Source organism: Chelon labrosus (assembly GCF_963514085.1).
Source record: "Chelon labrosus genome assembly, chromosome: 10".
Taxonomy (NCBI): domain Eukaryota; kingdom Metazoa; phylum Chordata; class Actinopteri; order Mugiliformes; family Mugilidae; genus Chelon; species Chelon labrosus.
The window spans coordinates 362,031-382,510 of NC_140360.1; the positions used below are offsets into that span (position 1 = coordinate 362,031).

Genomic DNA, 20,480 nt, shown 5'->3' on the forward strand with positions numbered 1-20,480 from the left:
AACATCAAATTTGTGTAAAATAATGGAAAGGATGATAACAGAGAGGTTATCGTATGATCTTGAGAAGAGAGAAATGTTGGCAAGTTATCAAAGTGGTTTTAGAAAAGGAAGAAACACAATGGATGCAGTGATTAGGCTTGAAACTGAGATAAGAAAGGCACAGGCAAATAAAGAGTCAGTAGTTGCAGTGTTCTTTGATATTGAAAAAGCTTATGACATGATGTGGAAGGAAGGATTGTTAATAAAGCTGTGCAAAGTGGGTGTAAGAGGGAGAGTTTTTAATTGGATAAAGGATTTTCTCAGTGGAAGGAAAATACAGGTACGAGTTGGATCAGACTTATCAAAACAGTACGAAGTTGAGAATGGGACGCCTCAAGGTAGTGTGATAAGTCCATTACTCTTCACTATTATGATAAATGATGTGTTCTCTAAAATGCCAGAAGATGTAGGTAGGTCACTTTTTGCTGATGATGGGGCCTTGTGGAAAAGAGGAAGGAATGTGGAGCATGTATTTGGCAAAGTGCAAGGGGCTGTTGATGAAGTGGTGGACTGGGGTTATGATTGGGGATGCCGGTTCTCAGTGGAGAAAACCCAGACAGTTTATTTCAGCATGAAAAGAATAGAGAACGGAATGAAGCTAAGGATGTATGGGAATGAATTAGAAAGAGTTGGAACATTTAAATTTTTGGGAGTAGTGTTTGATTCACGGCTAACATGGGCAGGTCATATTGGTAGAATTGAAGAAAAATGCAAAAAAGTAATAAACGTGTTGAGATGTTTGACAGGTAGGGAATGGGGAGCTAGTTGTTCAGCACTGAAGAGAATATATGTGGCTCTGATAAGATCTGTGTTTGATTATGGCAGTATTGCATATGGATCAGCTGCCAGGTCGCATCTTAAGAAATTGGATGTGATTCAGGCACAGGCACTAAGAGTTTGCAGTGGGGCTTTTAGAACATCGCCAGTACCTGCTTTACAGGTAGAAATGGGAGAAATGCCGCTGGGGTTGAGAAGGAAGCAGCTGATGGTCAATTATTGGGCGAATTTGCAGGGACACTCTGATTCTCACCCGACAAAAAAAGTTCTACAGGAGTGCTGGGAGAATGGGAAGAGTCAGAGGGAAAATTTTGGGCGGGTAGGGAATGATGGGGCAAAGGAACTGGGAGTATTAGAAGTGAGGATAAGCCCCACAGTAGTATATCCAGCGATACCTCCATGGCTGTTTGGATGGCCAAGAATAGACTGGTATTTGTTAGAGAGGAAAAGAAAAGAAAAAGGCCAAATAGACTTGGTGAGTGCATTTAAATACCACGTAATGGGAGAATATAGTGATTTTATGCTCATTTACACAGATGGAGCTAAAGAACCTGAGACAGGAGTGACAGGATTTGGGGTGGCTGTACCAGCAAAGGGAATTGGAATAAATAGAAGAACAACAAATACACTATATTACCAAAAGTATTCGCTCACCTGCCTTTACTCATTCTATGAACTGAAGTGCCATCCCATTCCTAACTCATAGAATTCAATATGATGTCGGTCCACCTTTTGCAGCTATTACAGCTTCAACTCTTCTGGGAAGACTGTCCACAAGGTTGAGGAGAGTGTTTATAGGAATTTTTGACCATTCTTCCAAAAGCGCATTGGTGAGGTCACACACTGATGTTGGTCGAGAAGGCCTGGCTCTCAGTCTCCGCTCTAATTCATCCCAAAGGTGTTCTATCGGGTTCAGGTCAGGACTCTGTGCAGGCCAGTCAAGTTCATCCACACCAGACTCTGTCATCCACGTCTTTATGGACCTTGCTTTGTGCACTGGTGCACAGTCATGTTGGAAGAGGAAGGGGCCCGCTCCAAACTGTTCCCACAAGGTTGGGAGCATGGAATTGTCCAAAATGTTTTGGTATCCTGAAGCATTCAATGTTCCTTTCACTGGAACTAAGGGGCCAAGCCCAGCTCCTGAAAAACAACCCCATACCATAATTCCTCCTCCACCAAATTTCACAGTTGGCACAATGCAATCTGAAATGTACCGTTCTCCTGGCAACCTCCAAACCCAGACTCGTCCATCAGATTGCCAGATGGAAAAGCGTGATTCATCACTCCAGAGAACGCGTCTCCACTGCTCTAGAGGCCAGTGGCGGCGTGCTTTACACCATTGCATCCGACGCCTTGCATTGCACTTGGTGATGTGTGGCTTGGCTGCAGCTGCTCGGCCATGGAAACCCATTCCATGAAGCTCTCTGCGTACTGTACTTGGGCTAATCTGAAGGTCACATGAAGTTTGTAGCTCTGTAGCAATTGACTGTGCAGAAAGTCGGCGACCTCTTTGCACTATGCGCTTCAGCATCCGCTGACCCCTCTCCGTCACTTTACGTGGCCTACCACTTCGTGGCTGAGTTGCTGTTTTTCCCAAACGCTTCCATTTTGTTATAATAGAGCTGACAGTTGACTGTGGAATATTTAGGAGCAAGGAAATTTCACGACTGGATTTGTTGCACAAGTGGCATCCTATGACAGTTCCACGCTGGAATTCACTGAGCTCCTGAGAGCGGCCCATTCTTTCACAAATGTCTTGTTTCACAGTCTGCATGCCTGAGTGCTTGAATTTATACACCTGGGGCCAGGCCAAGTGATTAGAACACCTGATTCTGATCATTTGAATGGGTGAGCGAATACTTTTGGTAATATAGTGTATGTTAGGGGTCTACACGGTGGAGATGCTGGCAGTGCTGGTAGCATTAAGATGGGTGGAAGAGGCAAGACACAATAAGGTACTGATTTGCTCAGATTCTTCAGCAGTTCTGGCAAGTTTGAAATCATTTCATTCCAATAGCCGTCAAGATATTTTATATCAAGTCCTTCAATCAATCACAAGAATAGGGAACAGAGGAGGTGAGGTTAGATTTATGTGGGTACCAGCACATGTAGGGGTGAGGGGGAATGAGAGGGCGGATGAACTAGCTAAGAGGGCGTTAAGAAATAGAAATGGAAGTAAGTGTTAGCAAGGCAGAGGTTAAGAATGTAGTTTGGGGGAAAATCAATCAAATGTGGCAAGAGAGGTGGGACAGAGAGGGCAAAGGGAGGCATTTATATAACATACAAAACAGCATCAGGATCAATAGGGCAGGTATGGGGCACAGGAGAGAAGAAGTGGTGATGATGAGGTTAAGGCTAGGGCACTGTACACTGAATAAGTCACTTAAACTGGTAGGGAAACATCAAACAGGATTGTGTGAGAGGTGTCAGGAAGATGAGGAGTCGGTGGAACACGTACTTTTGAGGTGTAGAGCATATGAGGGACAGAGAGAGGTGATGAGGGATAGTTTGAGGGAGTTAGGGAATCACGATTTTAACTTAAAGGGAATTTTGGACATGGGTGAAAGGGCACGAGTCAGGGTAGTGGTTAAATTTTTAAGGGACACTGGGCTTTTTTATAGAATATAAAGTAGGGTAGGAAGAAATGGGGTAAATATGTCACAATACAGCACTCTAGGAAGAGTGATAGAATTAAATCAGTTGTGGAAGCTGCAAATGAATTTTTAGGCACCACAACTAAAGCTGATGAAATTCATGAAATGTTAAATAATAAATATGGAGATTCTCAAGCTGGTTAAATATCTAATGGTTTTAATCATTCTTCAGTGGAATGCAAGAAGTCTAATAGCAAATGGACAGGAGTTTAAAAGGTATATACATGAATTAAATAATAAACCAGATATCATATGTATTCAGGAAACATGGCTAAAACCACAGTTAGAATTTGTTTTAAAAGGTTATATCAGTATCAGACATGACAGGGATAAAGAGAGAGGAGGAGGGTGTATGACTTTTATTAGAGAAGGAATACCATATAGACAGTTGGGTACAGCTAAAGAACATGAATGTATAGTGACTGAAATTTTTAATGGGGATAATGGCAAATACACAATTGTTAACTACTATAATCCATGTAAAGCTCTAACAAATGAGTTGCTGAGGAACATTATTAAAAGGTCTCACAGAGAAATTTGGTGTGGGGATTTTAATGCACACAATAGCTTATGGGGAAGTAAACATACAGATTTAAATGGGGAGGCTGTTGAGGAAATGATGAATGACAGAATGTTAGTATGTTTAAATAAGGGTAGTGGAACACGAATAAATATATACAAAAATGAAACCTCATGTATTGACCTGACTTTAGTTGATAGGAAAATAGCAAGAACATGTGAATGGGAGACTGATCAGAACACAAGTATTGGTAGTGATCATTTTCCTATTTTTTGTAAAATTGAAGTTGAACTGAAGATTGAAGAAAGTTACATTCATCATAAATGGCATTTTATGAAAGCAGATTGGGAGAAATATTTAACAAATTGCAATGAAGAAGTTAAGAATATTCCAAATGTGGAACAAACTATAGATCAGAGGAATGATAATTTAAGTATCCTCATTTTGAGTGCAGCTAGTCAGGCCATCCCTATAAGTAAAAGCCAGAAGAAAAGAGTCAATGTTCCATGGTGGAATGATAAATGTAAAGAAGTTATTAAAGAACGAAATAAAGCTTTGAAAAAACTGCGTAAAACTTTAACTACAGATAATCTTATAGAATACCAAAGAAAGAAGGCTCTAGCAAGGAAAGTAATTAAAGAGGTTAAAAGGGAATCTTGGAGGCAGTTTTGCTCCACAATTGGAAGGGAGACTAGATTAGATAAGATGTGGATGATGGTAAAAAAGATGTCAGGTAGATATAAACCAGCAAATATTCCTGTACTAATTGATGAAACAAATCGTAAAGCTATATCAGATAAGGAAAAGGCTAATATGTTGGGGAAATGTTTTGCTGAAATACATAAAGGAGAGCACTTGGAAGATAGTTTTAAAAAAAGGAAAGAGGAAATTTTAAAGGCGAATGAAGGTATTTTAAATGCTAAATCTGAAACTGAGTCTATACTTGATGATGGCTTTAATATGTCAGAATTGAAAATGGCAGTAAATAATACAGGTTACTCCTCACCAGGATGTGATAATCTGTGCTATGCTATGTTCAGGAAACTTCCTGAGGAAGTACTGGAAAAGGTTCTTGAGCTAATTAATGAAATTTGGAAAGAAGGAAAGTTACCTAAGATATGGAAAAAGGCTATAATTCTCCCATTTCCTAAACCAGGGAAAGATGCTGGTAATCCAGGTAATTATAGACCCATAGCTCTAACTTCACACCTAGGAAAGCTTATGGAAAAATTGGTTGTGGGCCGTTTGAATTATTATTTGGAAAAGAAATCCCTGCTTAAAAGTTACCAAACAGGATTTAGAAGAAATAAATCAACAACAGATGCTCTTGTTAAACTGTGTAATGAAGTAGAAAAGTCTCTAGTCATGAAGGAGGTGATGGTAGCCGTTTTTCTGGACATAGAAAAAGCTTATGACACCATGTGGAGAGAGGGTCTATTAATTAAGTTGGAAAAGATTGGAATAAATGGGAGGATGTTTAATTTCATTTTGGATTTCTTATCTCATCGTACTTTGAGGGTCAGAGTAGGTAATGAGTTATCAGAAGAATATGTGGTGGAAAGTGGAATTCCCCAGGGGAGCGTTATCAGTCCTATTTTATTTAATATTATGATTAATGATTTATTTGAAAAGGGAGGTGAAGGTCTGTTGTATGCAGATGATGCTGTAGTATGGAAAAGAGGGAGGAATGTTCCATATATTGTTGGAAGGTTACAAAAAGAAATAGAAATAATAGAACAATGGGGATTAGACTGGGGATTTAAATTCTCTTTACCTAAGTCGAAGATAATGTTCTTCACAAGAAGGAAGGTTCCAGAGAATTATAAAATTATGTTGTATAATCAGCAACTGGAAAGAGTGAATAAGTTTAAATATCTTGGAATCTACATGGATGAAAGAATGACATGGAAACATCATATAGTTCATGTAGAAACTAAATGTAAAAAAGTACTAAATCTTATGAGGATGATTTCTGGGCAGCAATGGGGAGCAGACAAACAATCATTAATGAACATCTACAAAGCATTAATCAGATCAAATATAGATTATGGATGCATAGTATATAGTTCTGCATGTGCAACATCTCTCAGGAAACTTGATAGAGTGCAATTTAAAGGTTTAAGAATTGCGTTAGGAGCGTTTAAAACAACTCCTACTTGTGCTCTATTAGTTGAAGCTGAAGAAACTCCACTTAAATTTAGATTTGATAAGTTGTCCTTAACATATTGGGTGAGACTTAAAGGAAGTGTAAATAATCCTGCCTTAACAATCCTTAATGCATGTTGGGAATACCATTCAAAGAGTTCTGGTTTTGGATGGCACATTACAAATACAGCAGGAGAGTATGGAATTTTAGATTTCAAGTTTAGCCCTGCTCTAGTGTTGAGTTCAGCTCCTCCATGGATGCTGCCTGTGCCATCCATTGATGTAGAACTGTTGAAGGAAAAAGCAAAGCAGCCTAATGAAGCAAACCTTGCAGAATACAGCCAAAGACATCTTCTGTCTAAATATTATGGTTTTATTAAAATATTTACAGATGGGTCAAAAGATCCTCAAGATGGTCATTGTGGAATTGGGATATATATTCCTACATTTAAGAAAAAATATGGTTATAGATTGAATAATTTCCTATCAATATATTCTATAGAGCTAGCAGGAATAATAACTGCATTGAGGTGGATTGAAGAAATCAAGCCACTACGATCTGTCATATGTACTGATTCCTTGGCAGTATTAACCAGTTTTGAAACAGGAAATCAGTAAGAGAGGACTTGGTAATAGAGGCAAGACATATTTTATTGAATATAAAGAACCTTGGAATATTGGTTCAGTTTTGTTGGGTTCCAGCACATGTCGGGATAAAGGGGAATGAAGTGGCTGACAAAATAGCTAAGGATGTGCTGAAAAAAGAACATATAGGAATCAATATTTCAATGGGGAAGGGAGAAGCCAAATCTAAAATTAAATCAGAAGGTATACTGAAATGGCAAAATGAATGGGAGGTAGAGTACAATGCAAGGCATTATCACACAATTCAAAAAAATGTATGGAGGAAAAGAATAACAGTATGTATCAACAGAAGGGAAGAGGTGGTGTATAGTAGACTAAGATTGGGTCACACAGGTCTTAATGGTACACTAAGATTAATTGGGAAGAGTAATGGTTTATGTTCTGAATGTCATGTTATAGAAGATGTAGACCATATTTTATTTAGGTGCAAAAAATACACAGAACACAGGCAGCAATGGAAAGAAAGAGAGGCTGAAAATGGGATTGAGAACATCCTTAAGGAAGAAGGAATGCAAAGAGACAGGATCAAATCCTTATTCATTTTTCTGAATGACACAGGTTTAATTAAAAGGATCTAGGATCCTTTTTTTTTTTTCCATTTTTATTTATTTTTTTTATTTTCTATGTTTTTTTTTTTTTTTATAAATATAACGTTTCCTCTTCAACCATAGAGTACCATGATAGTATGCCAAGTCCCTTTGCACACTCCTGTACAGTTGGTGGCGGTATGCACCAAAGAGATGTAATCTGCCAATAAACAAAGAAGAAGAAGAAGAAGAATGGGGTAAATGTGTGGATGAGTGTGTGTTGTGGTGGCCTACTGGTCCACACTCCAGAGCACAAGGGGGCGGTAATGCACCTATAGTTGGATGCCAACCGCCATAAAACAAGAAGAAGAAGAAGAAGAAGAAGAAGAGAAAACGAAGAAGAAGAGAAGAAGAAGAAGCAACAGTCAGAGTTGTGTCTTCGTCAGGGTGAGGACTGTCTTCTGTTTGCTGGATGATTTTCTGTCTGTCTCTCTGTGTCTTAGCAGCGGTTCGGCTCATTCCGGCTGACCCGGATGTTAGCTAGCTACACTCTCGCTCCAGGAATGCTAACGATGCTAAGGCTAGCCTCTCTGCTGCTAGCTGTTAGCTTCCAGGGCGGCGGTAAATACGCTTCCAATATCGGACACTCCCTCCAGAGTCGGCCTGTCACCTGCACGGAAACCTGGTCCCGCTGTGGGTCGTCCCGGACCGGTTCCGATGGCAGAGGACACGCAACCAGACTCCATTCAAAAAACATGAGATTTAATGTCTGCTGGCTTCTTCTTCCACCTGGAGGGTATACCGGGGTAATGTTAATGAGTCTGGGTTATGTTAATGAGTCCGGGTTATGTTAATGAGTCCGGGTTATGTTAATGAGTCCGGGTTATGTTAATGAGTCTGGGTTATGTTAATGAGTCTGGGTTATGTTAATGAGTCCGGGTTATGTTAATGAGTCCGGGTTATGTTAATGAGTCTGGGTTATGTTAATGAGTCCGGGTTATGTTAATAAGTATGGCTCATGTCACACTGAGCTCATATATTATTTTTATTGTGTGAATGTCTGGTGTGACTCATGGTCAGTATGAACACCTTGTAGTTACCTGAAAGTTACCTGAGCTCTGTCTGACCACCAGGTCGTCATGGAGACTGCTGTTGCCATGGAGGACCACAGTGACGTTGCCATGGCACACAAGCCTGAAGTCCAGCCCTCGGATCAGACCTCTCCCGACAAAGAGCTGAAGACCTCCGCCCGCCAGCCACGCCGCTGCGCCCTGGGGAGGCGGAGTCAGAGAGCGAAGAGGCGGAGCCCTGCGGAGAAGAGGCGGGGTCCAGGGGAAAAGAGGCGTGGTCAGAAGCAGAAGAGGCGGGGCCAGGAGGACAAGAAGGAGGGCGTGACCGTGAAGAGGACGTGGAGCGGAGGGAAGCGGCGCTGGGATAAGAAGCATTACTGTGTGTTCTGTCGGCGGCCGCAGGTGAAGATCGCTCGCCACCTGCTCAGGAAACACACGGACGAACAGGAAGTGGTCGCTGCCAGTGCTCTGCCTCCAGGGTCCAAACAGCGCCACCTGCTGCTGGAACACCTGCGCTGTAGGGGCAACTACCTGCACAACATCGAGGTCTGTTTACCCCGATCACCTGTCTGTCTTCTCACCTGTTTGTCTTCTCACCTGTCTGCCTACCTGTCTGCCTACCTGTCTGCCTACCTGTCTGCTCACCTGTCTGTCCTGTCACCTGTCTGCTCACCTGTCTGTCCTGTCACCTGTCTGTCCTGTCACCTGTCTGTCCTGTCACCTGTCCTGTCACCTGTCTGTCCTGTCACCTGTCTGTCCTGTCACCTGTCTGCTCACCTGTCTGTCCTGTCACCTGTCTGTCCTGTCACCTGTCTGTCCTGTCACCTGTCCTGTCACCTGTCTGTCCTGTCACCTGTCCTGTCACCTGTCTGCTCACCTGTCTGCCTACCTGTCTGCTCACCTGTCTGTACTGTCACCTGTCTGTCCTGTCACCTGTCTGCCTACCTGTCTGTCCTCTCACCTGTCTGTCCTGTCACCTGTCTGTCCTGGATAATTATACCAGATATCTCTTTATCGATACCATTTTTTAAAAGCCTCTTTCTAGACTGTGTAACAGGTACCATGTGGTGTGTTATAGCGTCTGTCATGTGTTTATGTCTGGTGGACGTGGACTCATACGGTGTAACACTACTGAACACATCAGCAGTCAGACTTTGATTGGGCTTCTGTTGGGACAACTGAGAAGTCCCCGGTGTTTCTCTCAATACACTCTTAGAGCAGCACGTGATGGTGATGTTTCATGTGGTGAAACATGTTGTTTCATGTGGTGAAACATGTTGTTTCATGTGGTGAAACATGTTGTTTCATGTGGTGAAACATGTTTCATGTTTCATGTGGTGAAACATGAAACATGAAACATGTTTCACCACATGAAACATGTTTCATGTTTCATGTGGTGAAACATGTTTCATGTGGTGAAACATGTTGTTTCATGTGGTGAAACATGTTTCATGTGGTGGAACATGTTTCATGTTTCATGTGGTGAAACATGTTTCATGTGGTGAAACATGTTGTTTCATGTGGTGAAACAACATGTTTCACCACATGAAACATGTTTCATGTGGTGAAACATGTTTCATGTTTCATGTGGTGAAACATGTTTCATGTGGTGGAACATGTTTCATGTGGTGAAACATGTTGTTTCATGTGGTGAAACATGTTTCATGTGGTGGAACATGTTTCTTGTGCTTCTTGCTTCGTCACATTTTTCGCCAAGCGACCATCACGACACCTCGCTCTGGTTTACATCATCATTTTAAATCCAAAATACCTCCAAATAATGGAAGATGATTTATGTTTTGGCACCAAATCAGATTTTTCACTAGTGACACAGGAATCAGTTGTCGCTCCCATCCCATCCTACAAAAATACTCCCGTCATATCCCGATCACGTGACTGCCCCCCAACAAAAATCCTGTCCCGTAAAATCACGAGTGAAAGACTCCCAGATCCCGTCCAGCTCCCTATGTTGTTGTCTAAAGTTGGGTGCAGCGTCATTTTATAATTTAATCTCTGGCTCCGTCCCGCTCCGTTGATTATCTGCTCTGTCCCGTCCCTGTCACGTTACCAACAGTGAAACTGACTCCCATACTGAGGGACTCCCACAGGAATACCGTGACCCGTGGGAGTCCCGAACAGTTGTCCCCCTCTATTCTGCACGGCCACCGGCCGCATTATCTTCCACACTCACTTTACTTTCTTTCTCTTTAATTTCCCCGCGGTGTGTGTAGTGTGTGTAGTGTGTGTGTAGTGTGTGTGTAGTGTGTGTAGTGTGTGTAGTGTGTGTGTGTAGTGTGTGTAGTGTGTGTGTGTAGTGTGTGTGAAGTGTGTGTGAAGTGTGTGTGTAGTGTGTGTAGTGTGTGTGTAGTGTGTGTGAAGTGTGTGTGTAGTGTGTGTAGTGTGTGTAGTGTGTGTGTAGTGTGTGTGTAGTGTGTGTGTAGTGTGTATGTAGTGTGTGTAGTGTGTGCGTCTCCGTCTCCCTCTCTCCCGCCCTCATATGTTTGTCATTGGTCTATATCGTTTATATCGTTGCTTTTTCTATATTAATATCTTGAATGTTCATATCTAGATATAGATACGATAAAGATATATCGTTCAGCCCTACTGCCTACCTGTCTGTACTCTCACCTGTCTGTACTCTCACCTGTCGTCTCACCTGTCTGTACTGTCCCCTGTCGTCTCACCTGTCTGCTCACCTGTCCTCTCACCTGTCTGCTCACCTGTCTGCTCACCTGTCTGTACTCTCACCTGTCTGCTCACCTGTCTGCCTACCTGTCTGCCTACCTGTCTGTACTGTCACCTGTCTGCCTACCTGTCGTCTCACCTGTCTGCCTACCTGTCTGCCTACCTGTCGTCTCACCTGTCTGCCTACCTGTCGTCTCACCTGTCTGCCTACCTGTCTGCCTACCTGTCGTCTCACCTGTCTGCCTACCTGTCTGCCTACCTGTCTGCCTACCTGTCTGTACTGTCACCTGTCTGCCTACCTGTCGTCTCACCTGTCTGCCTACCTGTCTGCCTACCTGTCGTCTCACCTGTCTGCCTACCTGTCGTCTCACCTGTCTGCCTACCTGTCTGCCTACCTGTCGTCTCACCTGTCTGCCTACCTGTCTGCCTACCTGTCTGCCTACCTGTCTGTACTGTCCCCTGTCGTCTCACCTGTCTGCCTACCTGTCTGCCTACCTGTCTGCCTACCTGTCTGTACTGTCCCCTGTCTGCTCACCTGTCTGCCTACCTGTCTGTACTGTCCCCTGACTGCTCACCTGTCTGCCTACCTGTCGTCTCACCTGTCTGCTCACCTGTCTGCTCACCTGTCTGCCTACCTGTCGTCTCACCTGTCTGCTCACCTGTCTGCTCACCTGTCTGCTCACCTGTCTGCCTACCTGTCTGTACTGTCCCCTGTCGTCTCACCTGTCTGCCTACCTGTCGTCTCACCTGTCTGCCTACCTGTCTGCTCACCTGTCTGCCTACCTGTCTGTACTGTCCCCTGTCGTCTCACCTGTCTGCCTACCTGTCTGCCTACCTGTCTGCCTACCTGTCTGCCTACCTGTCTGTACTGTCCCCTGTCGTCTCACCTGTCTGCTCACCTGTCTGCCTACCTGTCTGTACTGTCCCCTGACTGCTCACCTGTCTGCCTACCTGTCGTCTCACCTGTCTGCTCACCTGTCTGCCTACCTGTCGTCTCACCTGTCGTCTCACCTGTCGTCTCACCTGTCGCCTCACCTGTCTGCTCACCTGTCTGCTCACCTGTCTGCTCACCTGTCTGCCTACCTGTCTGTACTGTCCCTTGTCGTCTCACCTGTCTGCCTACCTGTCTGTCCTCAGGTTATCAGACAGGGCAGTGGTGAGATCGTCCCGTGGCGTCAGCCCTCAGAGGAAGTTGACGCCAGGAACTACCTGCCGTGTCCCCTGTGTCTCGGGTTCTTCCTCCGCGCTGAGCTCTGGAAACATCAGGTGTCCTGTCGTAAGAAGCTGGCCATGGACCCGTCCAAAGACTCCGCCTCCACGTCAGAGACGACCTCTGACCCCGTTGACGAAGCCACTTCAGACTCCAGGGGTAAGTCGTCCTGCGATCCTTCAGAGGACAGAGCCTCTGACCCCTTGGGAGACGGACAGACCACCGAGACAGGAACCAAACGGCCCATGACCTCTGACCACATGGACCAGAATGTGACCTCTGACCCCGACCTGAACCGACCCAGGAAGCGAGCCAGAGTCCAGGCGGCGGCTTCGCGCCTCCTACCGATCTCCAGCGGAGCATCTGAGAGCTGCAGCGAGATCCTGCATCGCATGAACCAGGACAACGTGTCCCACCAGGTCTGAACACCTTTACCTGTCTGTCTGAACACCTTTACCTGTCTGCTCACCTTCACCTGTCTGTCTGAACACCTTTACCTGTCTGTCTGAACACCTTTACCTGTCTGAACACCTTTACCTGTCTGTCTGAACGCCTTTACCTGTCTGTCTGAACGCCTTTACCTGTCTGTCTGTCTGAACACCTGTCTGTCTGTTCACCTTCACCTGTCTGTCTGTCTGAACACCTTTACCTGTCTGAACACCTTTACCTGTCTGTCTGAACACCTTTACCTGTCTGTCTGAACACCTTTACCTGTCTGTCTGTCTGTCTGTCTGAACACCTTTACCTGTCTGTCTGTCTGTCTGAACACCTGTCGGTCTGAACACCTTTACCTGTCTGAACACCTTTACCTGTCTGTCTGAACACCTGTCTGTCTGAACACCTTTACCTGTCTGTCTGTCTGAACACCTTTACCTGTCTGTCTGTCTGAACACCTTTACCTGTCTGTCTGTCTGAACACCTGTCTGTCTGAACACCTGTCTGTCTGTCTGAACACCTGTCTGTCTGAACACCTTCACCTGTCTGTCTGCTCACCTTCACCTGTCTGTCTGAACACCTTCACCTGTCTGTCTGCTCACCTTCACCTGTCTGTCTGAACACCTGTCTGTCTGAACACCTGTCTGTCTGAACACCTTTACCTGTCTGTCTGTCTGTCTGAACACCTGTCTGTCTGAACACCTGTATGTCTGCTCACCTTTACCTGTCTGTCTGTCTGAACACCTTCACCTGTCTGTCTGAACACCTTCACCTGTCTGTCTGCTCACCTTCACCTGTCTGTCTGCTCACCTTCACCTGTCTGTCTGAACACCTTTACCTGTCTGTCTGTCTGAACACCTTTACCTGTCTGTCTGTCTGTCTGAACACCTTTACCTGTCTGTCTGTCTGTCTGTCTGAACACCTTTACCTGTCTGTCTGAACGCCTTTACCTGTCTGTCTGTCTGAACACCTGTCTGTCTGTTCACCTTCACCTGTCTGTCTGTTCACCTTCACCTGTCTGTCTGTCTGTCTGAACACCTTTACCTGTCTGAACACCTTTACCTGTCTGTCTGAACACCTTTACCTGTCTGTCTGAACACCTTTACCTGTCTGTCTGTCTGTCTGTCTGAACACCTTTACCTGTCTGTCTGTCTGTCTGAACACCTGTCGGTCTGAACACCTTTACCTGTCTGAACACCTTTACCTGTCTGTCTGTCTGAACACCTGTCTGTCTGAACACCTTTACCTGTCTGTCTGTCTGTCTGAACACCTGTCTGTCTGAACACCTGTCTGTCTGTCTGAACACCTGTCTGTCTGAACACCTTCACCTGTCTGTCTGCTCACCTTCACCTGTCTGTCTGCTCTCCTTCACCTGTCTGTCTGTCTGAACACCTGTCTGTCTGTCTGTCTGAACACCTTCACCTGTCTGTCTGAACACCTTCACCTGTCTGTCTGCTCACCTTCACCTGTCTGTCTGCTCACCTTCACCTGTCTGTCTGAACACCTTTACCTGTCTGTCTGTCTGTCTGAACGCCTTTACCTGTCTGTCTGTCTGAACACCTGTCTGTCTGTTCACCTTCACCTGTCTGTCTGTTCACCTTCACCTGTCTGTCTGTCTGAACACCTTTACCTGTCTGAACACCTTTACCTGTCTGTCTGAACACCTTTACCTGTCTGTCTGAACACCTTTACCTGTCTGTCTGTCTGTCTGTCTGAACACCTTTACCTGTCTGTCTGTCTGTCTGAACACCTGTCTGTCTGTTCACCTTCACCTGTCTGTCTGTTCACCTTCACCTGTCTGTCTGTCTGAACACCTTTACCTGTCTGAACACCTTTACCTGTCTGTCTGAACACCTTTACCTGTCTGTCTGAACACCTTTACCTGTCTGTCTGTCTGTCTGAACACCTTTACCTGTCTGTCTGTCTGTCTGAACACCTGTCGGTCTGAACACCTTTACCTGTCTGTCTGAACACCTTTACCTGTCTGTCTGTCTGAACACCTGTCTGTCTGAACACCTTTACCTGTCTGTCTGTCTGAACACCTGTCTGTCTGAACACCTGTCTGTCTGTCTGAACACCTGTCTGTCTGAACACCTTCACCTGTCTGTCTGCTCACCTTCACCTGTCTGTCTGAACACCTTCACCTGTCTGTCTGCTCACCTTCACCTGTCTGTCTGAACACCTTTACCTGTCTGTCTGTCTGAACACCTGTCTGTCTGAACACCTGTCTGTCTGAACACCTTTACCTGTCTGTCTGTCTGTCTGAACACCTGTCTGTCTGAACACCTGTATGTCTGCTCACCTTTACCTGTCTGTCTGTCTGAACACCTTTACCTGTCTGTCTGAACACCTGTCTGTCTGAACACCTGTCTTCCTGCCTGTCTGAACACCTGTCTTCCTGCCTGTCTGAACACCTGTCTTCCTGCCTGTCTGAACACCTGTCGTCCTACCTGTCTACCTCTCTGTCCCTGTCGCTCCGTCCAGGTGAAATCTGATTGGTTGATCTGTAAGTACGGGAACAAGTTGATGGGGAACCAGGATGGTGGTCAGAAGAGGTACGACTACGTGAGCCAGAAGCTGAGGGAACTGGGCCGGTTGCTCCTGGCGGCTAAGTCTCTGGACTCTGGGATCCAGAGCCTCCAGGACCTCCTTGCCCCGGGCCGCCTCAGCCTGGCGCTCTCTGCCGCCAGGAAGGCGTCGGGGTACCGGTGGAGCCGTCCGCCGCTGGCGGTCAAGACCACGCTGAAGACGGTTTGTGAGATCGCCATAGGAGAGAATCTGCAGGATGGCGACTGGGAGGCGGCGGCGAAGACCACAGACTTCTACCACATGCTGGGCAGGGAATGGGACAACCTGGGTCTGCAGAACCCCGGTCCAGATACAGGTAGAATCATGACCCGTTTGTCTTTGGTTCACCCAGAAGCTTCACAACAACCTCACAATGGTTTCTTTATGTAGCTGCCCCAGAGGGAGGAGCTAAAGTCAAGAGACGACCAGTCCAAGCCAGGGATGACCTGGACCAAAGACCAGAGGGTGAGTCCAGACCCAGAACTCAGTGCTGGCCCCGAGGCCCCTGAGAACCTGAATCTTTAAAACCTTTCACCTGAATTAATACTTTTAACTGGTTCATAGCTCTTAGACAATTCAGTTCAACTTTATTTATATAGCGTCAATAACATCTGGTCTGAAACCCCCAGAGCAGCCTGAAGGTGACGGGGGCAGGAACAACTCCCTTTTAACAGGAAGAAACCTTGAACAGAACCAGAACCAGAACCAGCTCAGATGGAGGAACCAGTCTGCCTAAGGCCGGCGGGTTAGAGACAGAATAGAGAGAGAAGAGAGAGAACAGGAGATAAACATCCATCTGACTAAAGAGTAGAATCTGATGATGATAGAGGACAGTTAGAGAAGATAAGAGGAACCATAGGCAGGTTGGAGAACCGTTCATTCAGGTAGCAGTGGATAAGGCCTGTCTACAGGTTAATTAGTAAAAGCACCGTTCATTCAGGTAGGAGAGGATAAGGCCTGTCTACAGGTTAATCAGTAAAGAAGCTGATGAAGTCATTACTACTGAGGGCTAAAGGAATAGATGGCTCAACAGAGCTGTGGCTCTTTGTCAGCCTGGCTACAGTGCTGAAAAGAAATCTGGGGTTGTTCTTGTTTTCTTCTATTAATGATGAATAATATGCTGTTCTAATACTACTGAGAGCTTTTTATAAGTTGTTAAACTATCTTTCCAGGCTATGTGAGCTTCTTCAGAATTAGTGGAATGACAGATTCTTTCCATCTTTGACTGTCTGCTTTGAACTCTGAGTAAATACTGTTCAACCTTCAGTTTCTATGTTAGGACAAGATCTAAGGTTTGATTAAAACTGTGAGCTGATCTGTTTACTATCTAATAATGATGTAAATGAGGAGCTAAGGCTGTCACTGACAACATCATCATGGATGTTAAAGTCACCTACTATAATGACACCACGACATCCGGTCTGGATGAGGAAGACTAAGAGGAAGACTTTCAATGAATTAAAGCTCTCCTTAGGTCTAGGATTAATAGATGAATCAGAGAGGAAGATTGCTGCCACTCCTCCTCCTCTACCTGTGCTTGGAGGAATGAACTCTGGGTTGTCATGGTTACAGGGGGTTAATAAAATCGGCCATATTTCTAGAGATGAGAGCAGCACCCTCTGAAGTGGGGTGGATGCCATCTCTCCTAATCAGACCAGGCTTTCCCCAGAAACTGTTCCAGTTGTCAATGAAGGCCACGTTGTTTTCTGGACACCACCTAGATAACCAGAGATGGAATGATGACATGAGACTAAACATGTCATCATTGGTCAGATTGGACAGGTTGGACAGGGGACCAGAGAAAACTACGGAGTCCGACATAGTTTTAGCAAACTTACACACCGATTCCACATTAAGTTTAGTGACGATTGACGTAACCAGGTGTCGTTACTGCCGATGTGAATAACAATTTTACCATATTTAGCTTTAGCCTTAGCTTTAGCCTTAGCCTTAGCCTTAGCTTTAGCCTTAGCCTTAGCCTTAGCTTTAGCCTTAGCTTTAGCCTTAGCCTTAGCCTTAGCTTTAGCTTTAGCCTTAGCTTTAGCCTTAGCCTTAGCTTTAGCCTTAGCCTTAGCCTTAGCTTTAGCCTTAGCCTTAGCTTTAGCCTTAGCTTTAGCTTTAGCCTTAGCCTTAGCCTTAGCTTTAGCCTTAGCCTTAGCCAGCAGTTGAAGGTAAGATTCAGTGTCGCCTGCTCTGACCCCTGGAATACATCTAACTATGGTCGCTGATTCTGTGTCTTCACGTTGATTAGAAGAGAGATTATGTGACGTTCAAAAGGAGATATGGAGGACAAGTGGTTGAAACAGCAACACAGCACAGTGCAGAAGCAGGAAGTGACGTAATTTACTCGTCTTGATTCAAACATCACGTCATAGTTCTGGTCTTATTAAATCCGGTTCTGTCTTCTGTCTCAACATTAATAAAGTTCTGAAGTGGTGGTGTTGAAGAACCTGTAGAACCTGTAGAGGTCCACTAGGTGATGCCCTTTGTCTCTGTTTGTAGTTCAGACCAAGACCTGTAACAGACCATTGACTTCCCTGGTTCCACCAGAGTCCAGACTACAGACTCCTGTCACAGGTCGGTCCTCCTGGGTTCTTACAGTAGCAGCTCATGTTCTGGAGGTCCGTCTCTTGTGGTACTGTTCTGAAGTTGTGTCTATTGGTCTTTCAGCTCCTGTGGCTCCGAGGAAAGTCCAACGTCGCCCGTGGTCTTCTGCAGAGAAGGAGGCGATATGGAGGCAGCTGGGAGTCCATGTTCTGGTCCAGTCGGTACCGGGGAAGGAGGTCTGTCAGCGCTGTCTGGACTTGGAGCCTGTCCTCAAAGGGAGACACTGGAAAGACATCAAGAACCAGGTCCACAACCAGATCCAGAGCCAAAAGAAGCAGCAGTTCCACGCCCAAATGGACCTTGAGGAGAACCAGGAACATCACGACCAAATTCAAAACCAGAACCAGAAGAAGCAGCAGTACCAGGCTCAAACGGATCAGCAGGACAAGGACAACACCCAGCACCAGAAGAAGCAGCAGTACCAGGCTCAGATGGACCAGCACGACAACATCCAGAACCAGAAGAGACAACAGTACCACATTCAGATGAATCACCAGGCCCAGGACAGCATTCAGAACCAGAAGAAACAGCATGACCATACTCAACTGGACCACCAGGACCACCTCAGCACTCTCAAAAAGCAGATGTGCCATACGAGACTAGACCTCCAGGCTCAAGGCCCGGTCCATAAGAAGCAGCTGTATCAACTGGACCAGCAGAACCACCCGCTGCAGAGCCTGGACCGGGACGCTCCTATCCTGACGGTCGCACCTTATTTATCAGACGGGTCTCATCGGGCCCCAGGTCACTCCCTGCTGGAGCGGGAACCTGCCATCAGTCCATACCCGCTTCTCCACCGTCCCCAGGGGCCTCACTTGGACCAGCTACTGTCCAGAGCTGAGTGGACCGAAGAGGTTCTGGTTCAAAACTACCCGATCAGCAGGCAGCTGGGCCGGAACCTGCTGCAGGAAGTGCCCCCAGGAGGACCCCCGCCTGATCCACATTCTGGACACGTCCACTTCTAGAGACGGGTTCGGTTCTAGAGATATGTTTCTAGAGGACCTTGAACACTAACAGTGGACACGTCCTCTCTAAGACAGAACCTGACAACCCCTTAACTCTCTGTCCACCACAGAACTGTTCTGACCTGTCGGCTCTGCTCAGGAGGTGGAACCAGAAGAACTGGATCAGAGTAGACAACAGAGAAGGACTCGGCTGGTTTGGAGGTTCTGAGTTTAACTACACAGCTGTTTGTTTTGTTGTCTGTCCTCCAGCCACAGAGACAGAACCAATCAGGTTCTGCTCCTGGTAAAGAGTCCAAAGTCTGGAACAGTCGACAGTTGTGTTTGAACCATTCAGTGTTAATGTTCCTTTACTGATGAACCACTCATAAAGTCTTTATTCCCAGAGGACACCCTGCTCTGCTCCAGAACCTCTCATTTATAGTCCAGAATATTTACAGAACCTGGTCCACATTTAACCCAGTCCTGAAACAGGACCGGGACCAGTCTCACCAGTCTGCAGGTCTCAGTACCGTTTTGATGAAGAGGGTCCTGGTCCTGGTTTGTCTTCATTGATTATCAAATGATCTATTGTTCTGTTCTGGTGGGTCTCTGTCATTGAGGCCATTAAATAAGTCTGGATCCAGTTCAGACCGGTTCTGTTTGGGTCAGAGGGTCACAGTTCTCCATTCCTCAGGTGGATCAGATTTATTTCATCATCAGACCCATGGACTCTAGAAAACATGGCCGACGCGTCTACTCTTCCTCCCGTTGGTCAGACTGAGGCTCAGAGTCTGATCAGTTCTGTCTGAGAGTGGGTCCAGGTTCTGGATGAGTCTAGACCAGGGACAAGATGGTTCCCCTCAGAGGGCCGGTTCTAACTGTAAATGATCCAGGTTCTGGATGAGTCTAGACCAGGGACGAAATGGTTCCCCTCAGAGGGCCAGATCTAACTGTAAGTGATCCAGGTTCTGGATGAGTCTAGACCAGGGACGAGATGGTTCCCATCAGAGGGCCAGATCTAACTGTAAGTGATCCAGGTTCTGGATGAGTCTAGACCAGGGACGAGATGGTTCCCCTCAGAGGGCCGGTTCTAACTGTAAATGATCCAGGTTCTGGATGAGTCTAGACTAAGGGACGAGATGGTTCCCCTCAGAGGGCCGGTTCTAACTGTAAATGATCCAGGTTCTGGATGAGTCTAGACCAGGGACGAGATGGTTCCCATCAGAGGGCCAGATCTAACTAAATGTAAATAATGTTTAACATATTGTTAAATAACTCTGTGTATTTGATTTTTGATATTTATTCAATTTACAAATATTGTGTTGAAATGATAAAACTATATAAATTATCAGCTGAAGAAACAAAGACGAGTTATTATATTAAAACTAATGGCTGAAGGTCACCTGCACCATCACACACCTGCACCATCACACACCTGCACCATCACACACCTGTAGTCGCACACCTGCACCATCACACACCTGTAGTCGCACACCTGCACCATCACACACCTGCACCATCACACTTGTAGTCGCACACCTGTAGTCGCACACCTGCACCATCACACACCTGTAGTCGCACACCTGTAGTCGCACACCTGTAGTCGCACACCTGCACCATCACACACCTGTAGGCACACACCTGTAGGCACACA

The 20,480-nt window shown here is 45.7% G+C and overlaps 2 protein-coding genes across 3 annotated transcripts in view; both read left to right on the plus strand.

Annotated features, from left to right (window-relative positions):
- The window catches only part of plxnb3 (plexin B3), a 179,449-nt gene that overhangs the window by 111,447 nt on the left and 47,522 nt on the right, over window positions 1–20,480 (plus strand). The window lies entirely within an intron of this gene.
- LOC311494797 (uncharacterized protein) lies at window positions 6,460–20,231 on the plus strand. 2 transcript variants are annotated; one of them, XM_084554019.1, is made up of 7 exons: window positions 6,460–7,754; window positions 8,441–8,923; window positions 12,200–12,691; window positions 15,192–15,591; window positions 15,666–15,740; window positions 17,778–17,852; window positions 17,946–20,231. In XM_084554019.1, exons 1-7 carry the CDS (start codon window positions 7,650–7,652, stop codon window positions 18,845–18,847), a joined length of 2,532 nt encoding a protein of 843 aa, XP_084410145.1. In that variant the 5' UTR covers window positions 6,460–7,649; the 3' UTR covers window positions 18,848–20,231. The 2 variants fall into 2 exon arrangements, with proteins under 2 accessions (XP_084410145.1, XP_084410146.1); XM_084554020.1 differs by lacking the exon at window positions 17,778–17,852.